Source organism: Chenopodium album, chromosome 1 (genome assembly GCF_948465745.1).
Source record: "Chenopodium album chromosome 1, dcCheAlbu1.1, whole genome shotgun sequence".
In the NCBI taxonomy this organism is placed as follows: domain Eukaryota; kingdom Viridiplantae; phylum Streptophyta; class Magnoliopsida; order Caryophyllales; family Amaranthaceae; genus Chenopodium; species Chenopodium album.
In genome coordinates this window covers 49,926,509-49,949,297 of record NC_137834.1, presented here as the reverse complement: position 1 = coordinate 49,949,297, position 22,789 = coordinate 49,926,509, and the positions used below count along the sequence as shown (strand labels likewise).

The 22,789-nt window shown below is 35.9% G+C and overlaps 1 protein-coding gene and 1 pseudogene across 1 annotated transcript; one reads left to right on the top strand and one right to left on the bottom strand.

The window, feature by feature from the left end:
- Positions 1-816: 816 nt before the first annotated feature.
- Positions 817-22,427, bottom strand: LOC145584877 (uncharacterized). The gene is made up of 3 exons (XM_081641692.1): positions 21,617-22,427; positions 19,306-21,497; positions 817-1,151 (listed from the first exon to the last, which is right to left on the bottom strand). The coding sequence occupies exons 1-3, from the start codon at positions 21,950-21,952 to the stop codon at positions 980-982; spliced, it is 2,700 nt and encodes an 899-aa protein (XP_081497818.1). The 5' UTR covers positions 21,953-22,427; the 3' UTR covers positions 817-979.
- Positions 13,349-14,579, top strand: LOC145563587 (uncharacterized; annotated as a pseudogene).
- Positions 22,428-22,789: the final 362 nt, after the last annotated feature.

Genomic DNA, 22,789 nt, shown 5'->3' with positions numbered 1-22,789 from the left:
CCGTATTGAGTTTGAAATGGCCAGCTTGAGGAGGAGCCCAGATTCTGCTAGCTGTGTTGGAAGAGAAGCTTGGAGTATCCACTTGGCCCTGCTTAAGTTTGAGAGTAAACAAATAATCCACTAGGAAGCTGTTAAAAGTCGATTGGATAAACAACATTTTTTTTCTCAAAAATGGCAATATTTCTAGTTTTCCAAAGTTCCCAAATAGCCACTAGAAAAATAGTTTTCCACCTGGAGTCATTTGAAAGATTAAAAACAAGCCAATCAGAAAGATAAGTATTATAAAACATGTTTAAATCAAAGGAAGAGGGAAATTTGTTAAAAATTAGAGACCAAAAAGCCGAAGAGTTAGGACAATCCCTAAAAATATGAATGGAGTCCTCTAAGGATGCCTCACATGGAATACAATTATATTGCAAGCAAAAAAAACCCAAAGCATTCGAGCAGAAATACACAGAGAAAATCGTCAGAACATTGAACAAATTATAGCTACAAACGATGGCGAATGATTGTTTAACTATTATGTGATTGTCGAACAATCTATGGACTGGATCTATGTTTCAGTTCATCTTAATTTGTGATAGTCAAACAATATATGGCTTACACGCGGTAAACGTGTCAAAAAGGTCTATCAATCCAGTTTTCTCATAGCTGTAGCTTAATATGATACGAAGCATTAATTACCTAAAAAGTATCTGAACAAAATTCAGAACTTTCATAACCTTTTCAAGACCTGTGCAAAAAATCCCAATATCACATCTGCAAAAAAAAAAAAAAAAAAAAAAAAAAAAAAAAAAAAAAAAAGAAAGAAAGAAAAAAAAAAAAAAACAGGAAAGAATAAAATTACAAGAAATGGATCAAAGCTAGAAAATACAAATGGACATACAATGCCAGTAAATACAAATGGTATTACAATGCACGGAGACGATAAAAAGCTCGAATCTTGCATCCAGTAGAAGAGAAGCTAACACAGGATGTTTCATCTACCAGTGTTCGGAATTGAGAGGCTGCTTTCAAGCATGAAAGATAAATCGTGCATCTCAGAAATCAATGTTTCTGTAACTGAGGACTTGAGATCCAATGCTTCCTTCGAGGTACTGTCACTCGGGTTCATTCCATTGACATCAGCCTTAGGATCACCATTTTCAGTCCTACAAAGTAGAAAAATGAAATGGATTAGCTGCACACTACTTATCGATTCTCAATCAAATACGACTAAATTAATGCCAAGTGCCAACATTGACAATGGTTCATAAAGTTAGATGTTGACACTTCACTAAAGTTTCAAGTATAGACCCTTAATAGTCCAGCTAGCAGACATTAATAATGTCAATATCTTTACAAAAATTTATCAAATGAAGAAAAAAGACTATCCCTACATCTCATGATTTTTTTTTACTAAGATACACTAATATACCCGTAAAATAGCAGTCTTCTACCCAATCTCTCTATTACTCTTCTAAGAGGTGATGATATGATTTTGCTACATCTAACGGACTTCACAAAAGCTAGGTTGGTGATATGGAAACAAATAACCTAAACTAACAGATTTAAACAAATGATTCAAATAATAAACCAAACTAAATATGCCCGATTGGGTGAATAAGCTTATCACCTACTCTAATAAGTTTTATCACAAAACTAAAAACTTTATTAATCTCAATCACAAACACATAAAATTACATACTAAGATCCCTTTATGTAAGCATATTAATCCTATATTAACTAGGTTTCCTAATTAAGATAAAACACAATTTTTTTTTTCACATATAAACTCCTATTCTTAAGGAATAAGTAAAGCCATGCAGCTTTCCTAAAATCTATCCTAGGTCCCTTATTACTTAAGCTCACAGTTATTTGATAAAAATAAATTAAAAATAATAATATATGTTAAATATCCTTGGTATCCATATCAGGTGTCCAGGTGATACATTAAAAAAATCTAGCCATAATCAATGTATAAAAAGAAGGTGCACCAAGGCATTTTATATTTTCTTGCGCCTAAGGCACGGCTTAATGAGCCTCGGAGCAAGGCATATATAATAAACACTAATAAAAGATTCTGAAATATGAAAAAATCTTTGTGCGCGTTAGTGCGCCTAATCAAAATCGCCTCACCTAGACCATAAAAGGCACATGACCCCTAACGCCTTGCGCCTTAGGCATACCTTTTCAAACACTGGCCATAATTTATCTTTATTTTCTCTAGATCATATTTAAACATAAAAATATGGAACAACTATCATAATAGGAATCATATATTCTAAAAGCAATATACAGCATTTAATAAAAAAAATCCCTCAATCCTATAATCATTAATTTCTGTCTAGCCTAGCAAAGCATTTCCTAAGAAACATTAGCAGATTTAATTTCTAAACAATATCATCTCTTTCATTTGGCACAAAACAAAGAGATTCAGTAAAATAAAAAATGATACAATAGTGGTAAGTTTGGTGCCAGTATATCCATTCCCAAACAGAATCTTAGATTTATCTTACATTAGATACACTAAAAAACTAAAGGAAGATTGTAAAACATAGTAGCAAATTGAAGCATGTTAGTTCCAATTTTCCCTTGTGGCCTTGTTGCTTAAAAATTGTTACATTCTCTAATTTAATTGTTTATACTACCCAGTTCACAAAAGTTATTTACACCTTTTGTTTAAGTCTGTAGCCGATAATCTTTACACATTTACATTATCCAATGTTGGAAACATCTTTCCACTTATTATATCATACTTTTTCTAACAATTTCTTATACCACCCACCTTTTTACACTATTACTCTTTCCACCTTTTTATTATACACATCCACCTTTTTACACTCTCTTACAATGTAATTTTTTCACCATTTTTATTACACCCATCCACCTTTTTACACTCTTTCCTACTTTATCCAACTCTTTCCATACACCCACTCACCTTATCTAACACTCTATAACTATTTATATTGATTTGTATGCAAATATTTACCTTCATTTAATTACGATAATATCAAAAAAATATATATATTTATTATACATAGATTTTGCCCTAATCTTATACCACCTATGCTTCCAAATGATTGCACCATTTGGAGTTTGGTCACTTTTTACACGTTAACTTTGATTATAATTCTCTACTAATATATATAAATAAATGGTATTAAGTAAAATATTATTAGGACTTTCCCGCTCAAATATTTACCTTCATTTATGCCTTCATTTAATTACGTAGTATAATGTTATTGTGACAGTCACCAAAAAGCACCACCTGCTCTCCCTCTCGCGGCCTTCATCAGTGCTTCCACCGCACACAGCAACAATAACCGGCCAGCAATACAACACCAACAATCACGAAAATTCATGCCCAAATCAGGCAACGAATCAGTAGCCTTTGAGCGGGCACTTTATTCTTTGGAGCAAGTGCTCCAATTCCAAATTAAACAATCCAAATACGTAGTATAATGTTATTGTTGCGATTTATTTCAATCATATCCAAGGGTCCCAATTTTCGAGCGATTTGATTAATGTTGATGCGTGAAATGGGGATGATGATTGAAGGGCAGCACGAAGAAGAAATGGGGGAAGTAAAGATGGGCACGGGCCGTGCCGGCACGCGCACGGCATGGTGGCCCACCTGTGGGCCATGCCGTGAACGCAAATTGTGAATTTGGCATGGGCACGGCACGTGGCACGGTGGCCGGCCCATGGATCGGCACGCCGACGCAGCTTGCCGGCACAACACGTGGCACGATCGGGCACGGCCCGACACGGCATTAACATTAACATAAATGAAGTTATTAATTATTCTATATAATAAATGAAGTTGTTCACCAATTATTGTACGATTTTTAATTATCATTAATTATTTGTATTATCGATTTATCGTACCGGTTACCGGCATATGATAAAATAAGTTATTCTTCAATTTTTTGTGTTTTCGGCTTATCGCACTCGTAATTTTTTTTTTTTTTTATTATATGCATTGTTATTTTTTGCTAAAATAAAATTATGTATATAAACTTAAACATAATTAGATAAATAATTTATATAACCTTAATTAAAATAAAGTTGTTCAAAATAAAATATATTAACATTAACATAAACTTAAATTAATAACATTATTTATATAAAATTAAGTTGTACTATATATATATATATATATCGTTTTTTATTTACATTTATTATTAAAAAAAAAAGTGGCACGGACTGGCACGCGACCCGGAACAGCACGGCCCGCCAGGCACGTGGGTCGTGCCGTGGGCGGAGCTGGCATGGCACGACACACCCACCACCGCGGCACGGCACGGCCCGTTGCCTATCTTTAAGGGGAAGGGTGAAAGGGTCTGATTGTTTTGGGGGAGATTTTTATTTTTATGTCCTTTTTTTTATCTTCTTTTGTTTTTATTTTCTTTTACTTCTTTCGTTAATTATCTTTAATAAGCTTATTTCTTTTATGGAGGTTGTAATATAAATACCCTTAGGGAAGTTTATTAGGACCAGCTTTTAATAAACTTAGAATAGGATTAGATTAGGCCTCTCTTTTATTTTCTCTCTCTTAGGTCTTTAGGATTAGCTAAGGGTTTTTAGAGTGAAAAATCAAAGAAAGATGAAAGCTTTAGAAAATTGTTTGGTAACCAAATGAATATGACAAATCCTCCATTCTCATTCTCTCTGCTCTTATTTATTGCTTTTATTTAATTGCTTTCATTAGTTTAATCCTTTATTTTAGCTTGTTTTTAAATTAGTTGTTAATCTTTATTTAGTCCTTGATTATTTGTTCATTATTCTTTTGGTTGCCAATTTGGCTATTTTCATGGTCTTTTTCCTTATGCTAGGATAGGTTTTAAGCTAACAAAGAGGATGAAGGGAATATTGATGTTTATAATTAATTGATGGTGTTTAAATTGTGATTGATGCTCAATTTGTGAATAGGGATGATGACTTTATTGCTTAAAGTCTTTCTAACGAATTGTCTATTTGATATTATCGTGCTCTTAATTGATTATGCGGGAGGGAGTTACTTGAGAGTATAAAATTCATCCATGTTTAGGCTAAGTTGGTTGTGTGGGAGTGAATTAATCTAGTTGATAATTATCATGTTTGATTGTGAAGAGTGAGTTAAAGTTGTTAATTTCCCTTAATTAAGCTCAAAATTATTTATGTGCAATTGGTTGCTTGAATCACTATGCCTGGTGCTTGTGTTTTTGGTAATCGATTTATAGTTGTGTGGATTTCTTTTTCGATTTACTTTCGAGTGTTTCAACCTATTTCATTACCTTAGTTGACTTAAATCTTTGTCCTTTAGTCGTTGTGGTTTGGCACCGAACTTGTCGCTACACTTGTTTAGGGTTAGTTTAGAAATTATAAATTTGGTTTGATTTAGGGAGGTGATAATAACGACCTATTTTCCTACCTTTTCAATTATGTGCTTAATCAATTTAGTTAATTATTTGTAAGACTTTTATTTGGTTTCATAATATGTAAGACAAAGTTTTTTTACTTGTTTATGCAACAATGTTCATCATACTTAATTTGTTATTAAACAATGAATATGAAGTTTTGATGCATGTTTTTAGTGTTTTATTGATTTTTATCAAAAAGGAAAAAAAAAAAAAATTAATTCCATTTACCACCCCATAGAATACCACTTTTCAACATGGAAAAATTGAAATAAATAATCCCAACTAATATTATTCCACTATAAAAAAATCCCACTTGTTATTTATCCCTGGTTGGTCAAACTTTGAGATGTGTTTGACTATATTGGGTCGGGTAATTTGTTAACATTTTACGACAGGTAAAAATATGCCCATGTGCCTAGCCTAGGACACGAAAGTCATTTTTAAAAAAACCTTACTCATTGCTTTTTCTTTCTTTTTCGTTCTTTCTTCTTCTCTTTCCTCTTCCTATTTCCCCTTCCTCTTCCTATTTCCCCATCCATTAACCTCTCACCCAACAACAATCAGCGTTAATAAAATACTCTATTATATCTATCGACAACAACAAAATTAAAAAAAAAAATAGAGGAAAAAAAGAACGGGATATTTGTATGTTGTCACGCCGGCCTTTAACAAATGTAATACAATTTCATTTCAAGTTTAATGGTAGAATTTAACTTCTATTGTCACGGTCACTCAAAATAAAAGTCTGACCAAATCTTATTAAAGAAAGTCGAAGGACAGACTAAATTTCTATGCTTTAATTTTTTGAAAATTATAATAATATGAACCAAATCTCATATTTAAAACTTCACCATAACAAAAAATTTCGATTAATATTGCTTTTGTGTCAAATTGAGGTTGAGTACTACGGAGTACTTTGAGATTTAGTTATTTTCACCATTAATGGTGGGGGTTGAGTACTTGGATTTGAATACTCAAAGTTGGTTTCCATGGTTATGTGAAAAGTGTGGATTTTAAGAGAAGAGAGAGATTACAAGGGAGATGAGTTGCATAAATGGGAAAAGAGATGATATTTTTATTTTGAAAAAATGGAAAAGAATAATCCCACCTTTGACATTTGTGCTCAAAACAATCCCACCTTTGAATAATCTCAATACAATCCACGTGTTCCCTCCATCTGCTCAAAATAGTCCCTTGACCGGTTTGAATTATTAAATATTAATAATGATAACTATCATTATTAATTATTATTATAATTAATAAATATTAATTATTATTAATATTAATAAGTATTAAAATTATTTTTCATATTAATAATTATTATAATTATTCAAAATAATAAATTATTATCATCAATACAATATTAATTATTATTATTATTGAATATTAATTATTATTTTTGTTATTATTAATTATTATTTGAAAATAGAGTAGAGCAGACAGCAGATTTCTTTTGAGCAAAGCACAGCAGATTTGATTTGAGCGAGCGGCTCTAAAGAACGGGGCTTTAGTGAACAGCTAGGGATGTCAGTAGGGCGGGTCAAGTAGGAGACCCGCTCCATCCCCGCCCTAGAGGGGCAGGGATAGGTCTTGGTTTGGCGGGTAGTGGGGCGGGGATGGGGATGAAAACCATACCCGCCATGGGTGATGGGGCGGGGGTGGATTTTAGGTTGTACCCACCCCCTCCCCGCCTCGCCCCATCCGCCCCACTTCGTACCTGCCCCATTCCCCCCTATACCCACATTTATATATCTTTTAAAACAAATTCTATACTTTTATACTATTTTATAAAATATATATGTAAAATAAAATATTAATTATAACACTTTGTAAAACACTTATATTATAAACAAAAAAATGTGTAATATTTAGAATGATTTTTTTTTTCTTTTTAATGTAATCTATATTAATATGTAGGATTGTGTATTTGAAAGGTGGAGGTTAGGTGGGTCTTGGGTGGGGATTAGGCGTGTCTTTGGCGCGGATTAGGTGGGGGTTGATATCCAAGTGGAGGGTGGGGTAGGGATGGTTTTGGAATTGTACCCGCCAAGGCGGGGATGGTGATGAATTTAAGACCCGCCGCGGGGATGGGGATGGGATGACAATGTTAGGTGGGGATGGGGATGGGAATGCCAACATCCGCCCCGCCCCGCCCCATTGACATCCCTACTTTCAGCCCTCTCTGCATACCATTTGCTACGCATTAGCATGGTTTCCAGCATCAACTATGGCAGGAATTAGGAAGAAAAATGCTGATTATAATATTAAGATGAGAATATTAGCTAATTGAACGATAATTTCCACTTTCAAGAGGTGGATTCTCTCCTAATATGAGCTTTCGAGAGGCTCATTATCTCCCAATAACAAACCACAACAATATTCAACATGATGATTATTCATCCTAATGAGCTTAGTTTTTAAAAGCGCGCCTAGCCGTGCGCCTAGGCGTAGCGAGGCGGCCATCAAATCGCCTCACAGTTTTGTAGCGTGGCGAAGTTAAGGAGGCACGAGGCGTAGCGAGGCGGCCATCAAATCGCCTCACAGCCTTGTAGCGTGGCGAAATTAAGGAGGCGCACGCCTCAAGGCTAAGGCGCTGAGGCATGAGGCGCTATGAGCGACGCTTTCTAGATTTGAGGCGATTTTGAGACACGTGCTACCAAAAGTAATATTTTTTTAAAAAAAATACACAAACTTTAATTAAAGAAAAGGAAGAGAGAGAAAACATATCTATTTGAAAACTAAAACCCTAGCTTCCCGAAACCAGCCAACTCGCCGGAAACCTGCCGATTCTCGCTGGAAACGACCCGAGCTTTGGTGGATCTCGCCGAGAACCAGGTTAGCTTGCTGTTCTTTTTATTTTATTCGTTTTTTTTTTGGAAATCTGTATGTCGTTTGTTGTATTTATCTTCTTACTGTGTTTTTTTTTGGAACTCTGTATGTCGTTTGTTGTATTTATCTTCTTACTGTGTTTTTTTTTTGGAACTCTGTATGTCGTTTGTTGTATTTATCTTACTGTGTTTTTAAATTTTGTTTTTTTATTTAGCATACTTGTATTTATCTTCTGTGTTCTGATTTTGGGGTTGTTTGGTAAGTAGCTTTTTGATGGCTTTTTATATAGCTTTTGGCTTTTGGCTTTTGGAAGTGGTCAAACAGCCAAAATTTGTGTTTGGTTAATTGGCTTTTTGGTTGGCTAAAAAGCCAGCTTTTCCGCCAAAAGCTAGTGAGAGTAGCTTTTTTGGGTTGGCTTTTGGCTTAAATGATAACAATTACAATTTTATCCCTCATGACACCTATTATCATTCTCATCTCAATTACCTTTCTCTCTCCAAAAATCAAAAAACCCGCTATTATACTACAGAGAGAATTTGGGAGAAGTTGTGGTGAAGGTATCACTTTCACTAGAGCGTCGGGAGCGGCGGAGCATAAATTCATAATCAAGCTCCGGCATCTGCATGACTACATTATTCGGTAACTTTTTTTTTTTTTTTTTTTTTTTGTGGTTATTAAGTTTTTTAGATCTGTAGAAAATACTCATTTAATTTGGTGAAATTTGATGTAGAATTTACCATGAAGCTCTTCAATTATCTTTTAATTAGGGAAGAATTTAATAAGAAGCCTTATTGGTTAGTTAAAACAAAATTGTTGAGATCTCAATTTGCAAATGTATGGGTTCTGATTTGTTTTTTATAAAAAATAAAAAAAAAAATAATTAAAAAAAAAAAAAAACAATCTCATCAAAAAAGTGAGATCCCAACTAGCTTAATGCATGAGCAAAATGAAGAGGAAGCAAAATGACGTATTTATTGGTGTTCAACCCGTGTTGTTTATGTTTTATAGAGTAAAAATGTATGGGTGTTAATGGGATTACTTTTGCTACTTTTGTTGGATGATTGAAATTCATCCTTGTTTTGTACATTTAAATCTTATATATATCATATTAATATTAGTTATGTTATATAATTGATTTTGAAATTAAACTTGTTTGTTTGTATGTATGGATTATGATATGCAACTTACAATGCTCTTGTTATGCAAAGAGTACTTATATGAGGAGGATAATTTTTGGGATTTGATTGCTTGCAACGCATGTTACATTACAAAGTATTATTTGAACCATATATATAAGGAACCTTGTATGACCTCGTATTTAACCGGCCAAATGTGGATGATTGAGTTACTTAACGGTCATGAGACACGTTGTTTTAATGCTCTTAGGATGTACCCTCCTTTATTTATGGAATTATGCACAGATTTAGAAAGCAAGTATGGTTTAAAACCATCGTATAAAATGTCAATTATAGAAAAAGTGGGCATATTTGTGTATGTCCTTGCTCATGGTGCCCCAAATAGATTAACTCAAGAACGTTTTCAACACTCCGGCGAAACAGTGAGTCGAGTATTCAAAGAAGTTTTATATGCTATGGATGGAATGTCAAGGGATATACTTGTACCTAGAGATCCTAGTTTTAAGGAGGTGCCACGACAATTAGCAAATGATGCTAGATACATGCCATATTTCAAGGTAATAGAATTTTCCTTTTGTTAAAACAAAAAAATGAAATAATTTACAAATTTCGTGCAATAATTTAATAATATCGTTTCATTTAGGATTGTATTGGAGCTATAGATGGTACACATATATCAATAATTGTTCCAGAAGAAGACCAACTGCGTTATAGAGGAAGGAAAGGCATACCAACTACGAACGTTTTAGCTGTATGTGACTTTGATCTGTTGTTTACATACGTGTTGACGGGATGGGAAGGCTCAGCTCATGATTCACGAATATTTCTTGATACAATTGGTGATCCAAGACTCAAGTTTCCAAAACCCCCAGAAGGTATTATACATTATTATTCCTATTGGCCCAAATTTTTTTTAATGAAGGTTAAAGCTAATTTTTTTGTTAATAACTTTCTTTTAGGTAAATATTATGTTGTTGACAAAGGCTATCCGGAAAGAAAGGGGTATTTGACTCCTTACCCTAAGACGAGGTACCATCAATCTGAATTTCGAGGTGCAAGTCCAAGGGGTACCAAAGAAGTTTTTAATCGTGTCCATTCTTCAATACGAAGTTGCATTGAACGGTCATTTGGTATTCTTAAAGCCCGATGGAAGATCTTAGATAAAATGCCAAGGTACTCATTCAAAGATCAGAATAGAATAATATGCGCTTGCTTTGCATTACACAACTATATTAGACGAAGTAGTGTTGGTGATCCAGCTTTTAGACTCGTCGATAAAGATCCTAACTTTGTACCTCCCGAGGGGGTTGAGGATATTGAAACTAATGTCCCTCAATGTGTTCAAGAATCATCAGGGAGATGACAATTGTTCGTGACAACATTGCTGCTAGCTCGATGGAAACTAGACGAGCCAAGCGAGTCAGAAGACAATAATATTAGATTATTAATATGCATTCTTATAATTTATTTTTTCTAAGTTACTACTCCGTACCTATGTTCTATTATTCATTTTGGATTGTATTATTGAAATTTTGTAAGCATTATTTTACATGTGATAATAATAATAATAATAATAATAATAATAATAATAATAATAATAATAATAATAATAATAATAATAATAATAATAATAATAATAACCAACAAAATAAAAAAAAAAAATTATTATGAAAAAAAAATACGAAGTAACAGTGATAGGTGTTATTAGTAGTAGTAAATAATAATCCTATTTACAAAAAAAAAAAAAAAAAAAAAAAAAAAAAAAAAAAAAAAAAAAAAAAATTATTATTTATAAAAAAAATAGAGAGTAGCAGTGATACTACTTGGGTAAAAGTTAAAAAAAAAAACATTATTATTATTAAAAAATAATAAAACATATCAATGCCCTTAAAGGTAATTTTAGCCCTAAACAGCCAATAGCCAATAGCCAATAACCAAGTTTACCAAACATATTTTTTAACAGCTAACAGTCAAACAGCCAACATAAAAAGCCAATACATACAGCTGGTGAGACAAGCCAAGAGTAACAGCCAGTAGCCAGCAGCCAACAGCCAATTGCCAAACAAGGCCTTTATATTCTGTTTTTTTTTTTCCAGTTTATTTGTTTTTAGTTTTTGTTTTTTTTTTTGTTTTTCTCTATTTATAATTTTATATTTATTTTGTTATTGTGTTCTGATTATAGGAACATGAATGAAGAGTCCCTTCCCTCCACCGGATCAGCCGGCTAGAAAATATGGAAAACCGAAACCTAATAATAGAGTTAATTGGCATTATAGTTTTTGTGGTAAAGTGACTACGGGAGGGGCACATCGTTTAAAACAACACTTAGTTGGTGGCTTTAGAAATGTCACTAAATGTCCCGAACATGTGAGGGACGAAGTTAAGACTTTTATGCTAAACAAAGTTCAAGAAAAAGTGGATAGTCAAATGATGTCAAGTATGTCCCAACTTAAACGGATGATGTTGATGAAGAATAGGAAGATGTTGTCACAAAACGTGAAAAAGTTGTTAAAAAACCTAGGCACAAAGGTCCTTTGGATATGTTTATCACTTCAACTCCTAAAGAAGTAATGCAAGCTAGGAAGGAAAGGAAAGGAATTTTTGGTGCTTGTGATAAGGAGTTAAGGGAGAAAACTTGTAGGACAATTGGTAAGTGGTTTTATGATGCGGGAATTCCACTCAATGCGGCTACCTATGCAATGATTGAAGCTATTGGTCAATATGGTCCCGGATTAAAACCACCAAGTATGTATGAGCTTAGAGTTCCAATCATGAACAAAGAAGTGAAAGATGTTGAGATGCAAGTAGAGGAGAACAAGAAAGAGTGGGCAAGTAAAGGTTGTTCAATTTTATCCGATGGATGGCGTGATTCGGTTGTCCAAAAGGATATTATAAACTTTCTTGTCAATTCCCCTAAGGGTTTTGTGTTCATAAGATCCTTATATGTTTCATACGTTGTGAAAAATGCAGAGTTATTGTATAAACTTCTAGATAAGATGGTGGATGAAATTGGAGAGGAAAATGTTGTTCAAGATGTGACGGACAATGCATCCAATTATGTCAAAGCCGGTATGAATTAGTAAATAGTCTTGTCACTCTTATGATATGTTCAATTAAATTTTACTAATTGTTTTGCTTTGTGAGTTTTTATTTAATATTTTTTTTTCCTTTTTGTGAATTGTAGGAAAAAAAATTTGAATCTAAGAGACCTCATCTTTATTGGACTCCTTGTGGTGCTCATTGTATTGATTTGATGTTAGAAGACATTGGCACAACGTTACACGGTACGTGGGACGTTTTGGAACGTGGGATGGGAACGGGAACGGGGAACGTAGGGTAAAGAGTTCCCGGAACGTATGGCTCTAGTTCTTGAATTTTTTTTTTAATTAGAATTTCTTTTTTTTAGTAGACTTTTAAACGTATTGGACTTAAATTGGAAAGTAAGTACTTCTTAATCTACTGTTAAAAATAAATATTGTACACTACTATTAGTACATAACTAAAAACTAGGCACTAAAAATAAATAATAATAAAAGGAAAAGATAAACAGATGCACAATGAGGAAAAACTAGGCAGTAAAGATAAAATAATAGTAAAAAGAAAAGATAAATAAGGAGGGGTCCGCCATTTTGTGTTTTATAATTAGGTTAGAGTCATTTACAGCCGTCAATGACCTTCTTCCTTCTACACACTTCTTGCTTCATTTTCCTCCATTAATGAAACTTGAAGCTTTAATTAAATATAAAAAACTCAAGAAAATAGAATATTATTTCGCCTATAAATGGATACTCCATCAAACACAAACCAGAACGCGAACCACCACGAACCGGAACGAGTAAGTTCTGCATTTCGGGACACGCGTCCTAGTTCGCAGAACGCGCCATCGTCCCGCGTTCCGTGTATCAATGCATTGGCAAACTACCAAGAGTTTTGAATGCACTAAAGTAGTGCATGTTCATCAATGGCTATATTTATAGTCATACCTCTCTTGTGAACTTGATGAGGAAGTTCACATAACAAAGAAATTTGCATAGGCCATCAAATACTACGTTTGCAACATCTTTTATTACACTAGCTCAATTTCATAAGCAAAAAGGCAACTTGAGAAAGATGATAACCTCTCAAGAATGGAGTGCTTCCAAGTGGCAAAAAGAAGCAGCAGGATTATATTTTGCAAGCAACCTTCTGGAAGAATGTGGTGTATGCTCTTACGCTAACAAGTCCCCTTGTTAAAGTGCTTAGACTTGTTGACGGGGAGAAAAAGCCTCCAATGGGATACATTTATGAGCTAAAGAGGCTGTAGCGAAGACTTTTGAATTAAGAGAAGAGCACTACATTAAGGTATTTGAGATCATTGATAAAAGGTGGGATTATCAACTTCATCATCCTTTGCATGCAGCGGGTTTTTATCTAAATCCGGAACTTCATTATGATCATTCCGTAAATGTAAATTGTGAGGAAGTTTTGAAAGGATTGTATGATTGTATTGAAAGGCTAGTTCCGGTTGTGAAAACTCAAGATAAAATACTTGCAGAGTTGGATGAATTTAAGAATGCTACCAGTCTCTTTGGTTGTACAATGGCAATTAGGCAAAGGAAGACCAAATCTCCGGCGGATTGGTGGTCGGCTTATGGTGGAACAACTCCTAATCTCCAAAAGTTAGCCACCAAAATTCTTAGCCTCACTTATAGGGCTACAGGTTGTGAAAGAAATTGGGGTGTTTTTCAACAGGTTTGTATCTTCTTTTTTATTGATTTACCTAATATGTTTTTATTTTATTACATTATATAGCTTATATTATTCTATTTTTACAGCTTTATGTAAAGTATAATCATGCATTGCAACGGCGATACAAGAGGAAAGACACTATTGATCCCATTGTCTTAAATGAAATTGATGAGAGCAATGAGTGGCTACTTGGAAGAATGGAAGACGAGGCAGAGGAGGAGAATGATTTTGTATTTGAAGGGGATGACTTGACTTGGAGTACAGTTAGTAAAGCCTCCGAGCTAATGAACCTTTCTATGCTACTAGAGGAGCATCTAAAGTTGATAAAGGAAAGGGAATTGCTAGTGGCTCCACTTCTAAACCACGTCATTCAATTGTGATAGATGATGATGATAATGAGAATTATAATGATGAGATGGAAGAGGATGTTAGTGGAGGTGATTCTTATCAAGAAGAGGAGGATGTGCATGATGATTCATCGGATGAGGAGATGGATTGCTAGTGTCTTAGTATGCCATATAACACGCTTAAAGACCTACTATGTTTGCTTTTCTTTCTACTTGATTTACTTTTTATGTTGAATGTGTGATTTGCTTTTTAGTTAAAGAGTTTCATGCCATTAGCGTCTTTTAAGGGTATCTTGTAGTTCCTTTGTTAATTTATGCATTTATAATATGTTATTTTGATTATTTAAGGCTTATATCTTGGTATAGAAGTAATTTATAAGGCTTTGGGCACTTATAGTGCGCCTCGTATCCAAGAGGCGCGCGCCTCCGCTTTGCGCCTCGCGCCTAGGCTCCGAGGACCCTTTGCGCCTCGCGCTTTTTAAAACCAAGCTAATGAGGCCTATTTGTAGAAAAACTCTCATAACAAACTCTAACTTATTCTCCAAGCTACTAATAATAGGTTATGACTAACATACCCTTCCCCTAATATTGATTCCTTGCACTTGCCACGTGTTTCATTTTAATTGGTCTGTTTCTTAAAAAATATATAAAAATAACAAAAAAAAATTATTAAAAAAAAAAGCGCCCTTCCCAATCCCCCACATGGACAATCTCCAGTGCCGCATTACACCCATCCCGCCTTCCCCGTTGAAAGCAGCTACCCTTCCCTTTCTCACAATAGAAACGGTGGAGGTGGGTTTCAAAGTGCATACAAGTGTAGGATTTCAATTCGGTGCGTAATTAAGTGTTCAAAAATGGGGTGAGATTTACTCCGGTGCGGTGGGTTTCGAACTTGGGTGGGATTTTTGGCCAATGTGCCGGTTTTCGGGATCTGGTGGGGGTGGGGTTTTGGTTCGCGGCGTGGGAATCAGGTTGGGAGGGATGAAATTTTAGGGTGGGGATGAGTGTGGAGGTGGTTAATGTGTGCTTGTATTAGTAAGGGTTTCGGTATGGTTTTGTTTAATGGTGGGGGTGGGTCTCAGCCAATTTAGTGGTAGGTGGGATTCTGGGTTAGGGGTTTCGAGGTGGGGGGGGTTAGATCGTTCGATGGGTGCGGTTTTTGAGATGGAGCCACGGAGGTTTGGTGGGGTTAGGATTTTGGGGTTGCAAAGTGGTAATGTTCAAGTAGTGCTCATGGTGGGTTATCCAAAGAAGAAGATGATGAGGTGGAAAAAGAAAGAATAAAGAATAAAATTATTTTGAAAAAAATAATAACTTGTTCAACAGGTAAAAAGGTTTATTTTGAGAGGATGGTGTTAAAAGGTGGGATTGTTTTGAGATTACTCAAAGGTGGGATTGTTTCCGGCAGAAATGTCAAAGGTGGGATATTCTTTTCCATTTTTCCTTTTATTTTAAGAAAAGATGGAGATGAAGCTGAAGTATGGCTACTGGCTCGCTATCGGGGAAGTGAATGAAGGTTAGAGATAACTCAGGCAAGGGTCTAAAAGACTCCAAGTGATTACTTTTACTTTTGAGTTTGGCCCTACCTAAGATAAACATAATGGGACAATTTTGTAGTAGAACGACAATAGTTAGGACTGATAATTTCAATTTTTCCTTTCGACATTACCACCCTTTTAAAGCTCTATAATACCACCCCTATGTGCTTCTCTTGGTGCAATTGTCCAGGTTGTGTTTGTCCTACTTTGAGTAAAATCTGTTTTTACAGTTGGATTATATGATACTACCATCCTATGTGGATAGGTTTTTTTATCTTTTAAACAATTTTTTTTTTTTCTTTTAATAAAAACAAGTTTATTTTAGTAGCTATAGTCCTAGTATAATTAGACTTCTACCAAGAATTGGTTTAAATGTCTATATTCATTATAGGCGTACGTTTTATTCTTTTTCCTTATGTGTTAAGCTTTCCTAGGTTTATTTATATTAGTATAGGCGTGATTTGTAATATCTAAAAAGCTATTTTTCCTTTTTTTGTGTAATTATTTTGGCTAGGAACTTCAAAATCCAGAATATATTATTCCAAATTTAATTACTCTTGCTTTTATAAAACAAAGTTAGACCAAAATCCTTAATTTAGGCAAATTAAACAAAATTTAGAGAGTAACATTGAAGTTAATTTGTAAATACCCAAAGCCATTCCTAAATCGTGAGTAAAGCCCTAGATCAGATTTAGAACCCTCAGTTTCCTTTTTTGCGAGTGAACCTTGAACACTTCCTGTGTGTTGTAATGGTGCTCGATCATCATCAACGCCAAACAGTCAACAACCTTAGCACTTTACATCCTTCAATCTCCCCCACATGCTCCTTCCCTTAAAAAATAAAAATTAAAAAAAAAATAAAAATAAAAAAAATAAAAAAAAAACCCACTTTTTTTCTTACTCTCCATAAGGCCGTACAGCAGAGTTGTACAGTGAATAATAGTCTTTGCTATTAGTACTCCAACACATGATGCACATGTGAAATTGCTATGGTATAGGTCTTAATAGTCCAGACTCCAGAACTTTGGTATTAAATAGTTTTTACTGATTAAAAACTTCCACTTTCATGAATTATCCAATACAAAGTCACATAAGAATTTGCAACAAAAATCTCCCAATTCCCTTTCTAGTTTTAATCTTGTATGTAAGTTACAGATTTTGTTTTCTAAAGTGTGACACTCACACTAAGGGGTTAATTATCAAAGGGAAAGGGTATCATTCCCTTTATTGTTGTTTGTTTGTCCGTTTTTGTCATTCTCTTTCCCCATATTTATTTTTGAGTTTACTCATTTTTATTCCCAATTGATTCCTCACCCCCCTAGCCTTTTGCATTCCCTTTCCCTAACCACCACTTCACCACCAGCCACCACCTTCTAACCTATCTCCACCACCCAGCCGCCCACCGACTCCCCCGGTAAACCCTCATCTCCCACGAAAATATTCCCCCACCACACGACCACCCTCTCTTTCTCCTGGCCAGCCACCCCCCACAACGCCCCTCGCCGCCCCTCCCCCACCCCTCGCCGCCCCCTCCTCTCCATCCCCCCCCCCCTTCCAAAAACCAATTCCTAAAAACCCTCCCCCACCAACGTAAAAACCCTAAAACCCCCTCCACCCCCATGGAAAAACCCTCATCAACCATCGGTTTAGGGGAGGGTGGTCAACTATTTTTCGTGGGGGTGGAGGGTTTTATAGAGATTTTTCGTTGGTGGGGGAGGGTTTTCGTGAAAGAAGATGGGTTTTCGGGGTGGTAATGTGGTGTTTAGAATGGTGGTTGGATTCTTTTGTTATTTTGTAAACAAACAACATAGCAAATGGAATGGTTTTTCATTCCATTCTCTTTCATTCCCATTGTTCATTCCATTCCGTTTACCTTGTGCGAACCAAACGGTCCCTAACTGTAATCAAAAGCCTCATAGAAAAAGATTGGAGACAGAAGTGCAAGAAAAGGAATTTGCCTAACTATAAAAGCCGCATACCAAAACTAATATGCAATTATCTCCCTAATCCAAAGAAACGTCCTTGCTCCAATTGAAAAAAAATTCCTTGGAGCCACCCACGGAAATCCATGAGGGGAGATATTCCAGTCCCCCTATAGAAGAGAGATCCTCCTTATAAATCATAACCTTCTAAGACCTCCTTCATGTCGACTGTCGCAATACCACAATTATTATACTACAAGCTCAATGAATCTTTTCATATTCAGTTCCGTAGAATAATAGTACAAGAAAAAATGAGGTCACATTTTAAGACCTTTAACAACATCAATTTGTTTCCTATGTCACCTTTCAAGAACAATACGCTAATCATGTTTAGTTGGCTTCAATAATTAGTCGTAAGCTAACTTCCCTAAAAATTAAACAATGGTGAATTAGAAGATGATGAGTGACATTTATGCCACTATTTCACCTCTTTTTGCTAAGGATTGAAACACATTTGTCACTTGTTTGCGCCTTCTCTAGCTATTTTTACATTTTAGTTATATTTGCTTTTTCTCGTGTTTTTCCTCTTCTTTTAGCTTTTCTTGTGTTTTCTAGCTTTTCTATCTTTGTTTTGTAGGTTTTTGGCACTTTAGGATGATGCTAGATGACCAATGTTTGGCTAAGGAGAGGAGAGATGCTGATTAGAGAGGGCGCGCTACCTCCCTATGGACTGCGAGCGCGATAGTCCTAGCCGTAGGCGCGGAAAAAAAGAGTTTTGGAGTTTCCATTTGGAACCTGTAGAAGGCTGCCCGCGCCCCACACCACCGCGGACACGACATTACAGGCCGCGGGTGCGGTTACCTGATTTTGTCCTTAAATTGCTTGAAATTATTGTTGTGCACCTTTAATTCCATTACTTGAGTACTAAATTGGATGCATGGAAATGATCTAGTTTAGTGTTGATCTATTTCATCAATATGCTTGAACAATTGCATGGGAATGAATTATTTTGGTAGAATTTATATTCCTTGGCATATATCCATGTTAATCATCATTATTGTCTTAGTTGATCATGATTGGAACCCCCTCTACCTAGTGTTTTGATCTTATTTCCCTCAAATCTAGTATTTCATCTTTTTAGTTGTTTTAGTTTGATTTTACTTCATTTGCTTGCTTTTATCATTTGTGGTAGTAGGAGGGGCCGAGGGGGTAACTTGGCAATCACCGAAGTAAGGCGCAACAGAATCCCTCTCGCTTCAATGCGCCTTGAGCTTTTTTTTATACATTGCTTGCAAGTGTTAACAAATTAATGCATGGTCAATCGCGTTGTTATAAGATAGGAAGAAAACATTTGGCTATAGCAAACAAGAACCAGACATAGACTGACATGGAAAAGAAGAATTAGATCACAGCACACATACCTAACCAAATCAGGACCCTCGCTTGGTGAAAATGCAACTGAGGCAGAACGATTTTGATGACTGAACAGTCCAGCATTTAGGTCCAATGGCATCAGGTTGTTAGGGCCCACATAATTTGAATTTGTATTCAAGGAAAGCAAGTTTGATTCTGGTGTTTTAAAGGCTGCGACCGCATTGTCTTCACCAACTTGTGTACTCAAGGAGCTAACCATTACATTCCATGTATCAAATGGATCCCCATGCTCAACAGCTTTCTTGTCATCAGGTGCATTAGCTGAGCTAGGAAGATTTCCTTGCAAATTACTTAAGCTTGTAAAATCAGTCCATGCACCAAATGAATCATCATCTTCACGAGTGGATTCACCATCATGTATCATAACTCCATCACAATGATGTCGATTGTCAGGTTGAATAGTGTACTGTTTACCGCTGTCACTAAATCCAGAAAACAAATCACCATCTTCACTGCTCAATTTATTTCCAGATGATCCTGCTCCAGCAACTTGTAGCTGCTGCTGTAAAACAGATCTTGCGACCCCACAATCACCCCATGAACTTAATGTGCTATTGTCATCAACCATTTTTAGACTGTTAGCTTTCTGGAAATCAGTCTGATCTGAACTGCTCTTGGTATCAATCGGTCCCAAAGAACTAATTCCTGTTGGAATTCCCGAGCTTCGGAAATCACTCCATGAGACAAATAGATTATCATCCTTGAAAACTGCTTGATCTTCTGTGGTTCTTGTATAGCTACTTTGAGGCTGATTTGCATGACTAGATATCATACCAGGAAAGTCATTCCATAACCCAGGTGATATATTATCATTAGTAGTTGGCTTACTGTCAGGAAAACCACCAGATCGTGCTAAATAACTCCATGCATCAAGCGATTTATCATTCAACAGGGTCACTGAATCATTTTGATGACCGTTTCCCTTCGCATCTACCACTTTGAATCTGACAGCTTGCTCCTCTTTGTTCTCAACACCAAGTCCAGCAAAATCACTCCACAAGTCAAATGAATTACCAAATTCATTAGCACTCCCACTTGCAGGTAACTTTCTTTCTCCGCCTTGCAACTGACCAAGTTCATTATTTACACCCAAATGCATATCATTACTCCATAAACCAGTTGAATGACCTTGATCAGATATATTATTCTGGGTCCTGTCTACATTGACACCTTGATATTCTGAGTGGGTACCATCCAAAGGAGCGAGATCACCTGTGCAAACATACTGCTTTGTTTTATTGATCTGAAGAGGAGTCTCTCCTCCAGTAATTGGTGATGTAAAATTGTTCCAAGCATTATCAGGATCTGTCAGAGAATTGTTAGGATGTTTGATATCTTTAGAAACCACGAAATCAGTAAAATCATCAAACGGATCAGATGTAACCAGCCCAACACTACTACCAATACCAGGCACAGTTGTACTGCTTGGTTCACATTGACTAACATTATCACTCGTAGACATCCTAAAATCCCCCCAGTCATCAAAAGATTCATCACCATCTCCCTTGTCAATATTAGGAGAATCATCTTTGACAGCAGGCCGTTGATCTGCTGGCAACCAATCAAAAGAAGCGTCGACTGACTCAGTGGCCTTTCCACCACCTTCAGCCAAGAAATTTCCTTCAGATACCTTAGGGTTGAAAGGGGATTCAGACTTCGAATTACTCCAAAGATTTTTGCCAGAAGTAGTCAAATTACTTCCTGAAAAAGAATCAGCAATTGAGCTACTAGCTGATTTCTCATGTCCAGACTCTGGGAAGGAAGATTGAAACTCAGCCCCCCAATCAGAAAAGGACTCGTTGTTCTCACCCTCACCCTCACTAGACCTTAAAACAGCCTCAGTAGACTGCGTGTTTTCAAACAAACTAAGGCTCCTATCTCCTGAATTTCCACTATTTTCATTTCCTATTTTTCGACTCGTTACCATCTGTTCACTTCCAACACTAACTCCATGCTCAATACAATCGTGAGCTAAAATTTGTTCAATATCTACACCAACCAAGCTCAAAAATATTTTCCTAGGAAGCCGTTCTTCATTCCGCACACCGAACTCCCTCGAATCATTCAGCCCCTTTAGCTGGAGATCGAGATAATCCGATAACGAGATTTCCTCCTCTTTGAAAGAATTCCGACCTCTATTACCAGATTCATGATCACCAAGTGGTATTCCTACTTTTTCCTGCAACCCCATTTTCAATTATATAACTACATATTCACAATGCAATTTCAACACAATAACATCATACAAAAAAAACAAATTAACATCAACCAAAAATTAGAAAAACATAGTTTACTTACAAATCCATCCAAATCAAGCGACTTCAAAAACCATTGAAATGCGACAGTATTATTGAAACTAATTGGGTGACGGAGAATATCATGCAATTGGGTATGCCCACAATAAATGCAAGTGATTGATTCAGAACCTCGCAATAGCTCACCGCTGCAATTCTTACATCGCAAAGCATCAATAGAGGGATTCGATCCAGCAATAGCTTCTTCAAGAAACGAGGATAATTGCGGAGACTCAATTGAATGATCGTTGAAATCGAAAGAGTCGAAACCAGCTTCTTTCTTCAGCAAGATCTGAACTTGTTCAATTAGATTGTAGGATACAATGTAGTTGTTCTCCATTAGAGAGTTAATTTGAGAAGGATTGATAGTAATTCAAGGTTTATACATAGATGTTACGGCTTGAATTTCTTGGAAAATGATTGTTGTGAGAATTTACTCTAGGTTTGAAATTTGGGAATTTACTTGCCACTCACAGGAGGAGTGAGAAAAACGGTTGACAGGTAAAGATGACAATTTTATGGGTGATAACCAAGGGTAACTAGACCTGAACAATCTTGTAAATAAAAAAATAATAAAAAAAAAGAAATAGACCTGATCCATGGCCTGGTTCGAGCCAGGTCGTTACAAAAAATTCTTTCTATATCTCGGGTCGGGTTGGGCCTACCTACAAGTAGACCTGGCAATCTTGACCCAGACCCGATGATTCGACCCGACCCATGACTCGAAATTGACTCATAAACATTGATCCGAAAATGACCCGAAAACCAAAATTGACTCGACCCGAGAATGGAGTTGATTAATCCTGACCTGACTCCCGAACAAACCTGACCCAAAATTGATCCAAAGTGTTTGACCCGAACAAATCCGATACCCGAAATGTCTCGAACTAACAGGTTGGATCAGTTTCGCGTCAATCAGTTTCAGGCACGGTTCGGGTCAGGGTCGGGTCAATTTGGGTTTTGGGTGGGTCAGGTTCGGGTCAATGATTATTCGATTCGGGTCGGGTATCGGGTCAACGCTTCGGTCGGGTAAGCTTGGGTCGGGTTAAAATCGGGTCAGGACAATTTGGGTCGGATCAATCTTTGAGTACAATTGTCTAGTCAAGTTATAGACAGGTCATATTTGGGTCGAAACTTTAAGGCAAGGCATCATGCTCATATAGTTAAATTTATTATT

Coding starts and splice junctions, on each gene's coding strand:
- LOC145584877 (XM_081641692.1), bottom strand. CDS start 21,952: ATGGAGAACAACTACATTGTATCCTACAATCTAATTGAACAAGTTCAG. Junction 21,498..21,616: donor CGCTTGATTTGGATGGATTT/GTAAGTAAACTA, acceptor ATGGGGTTGCAG/GAAAAAGTAGGAATACCACT. Junction 1,152..19,305: donor GAGGGTCCTGATTTGGTTAG/GTATGTGTGCTG, acceptor TCTACTTTGTAG/GACTGAAAATGGTGATCCTA.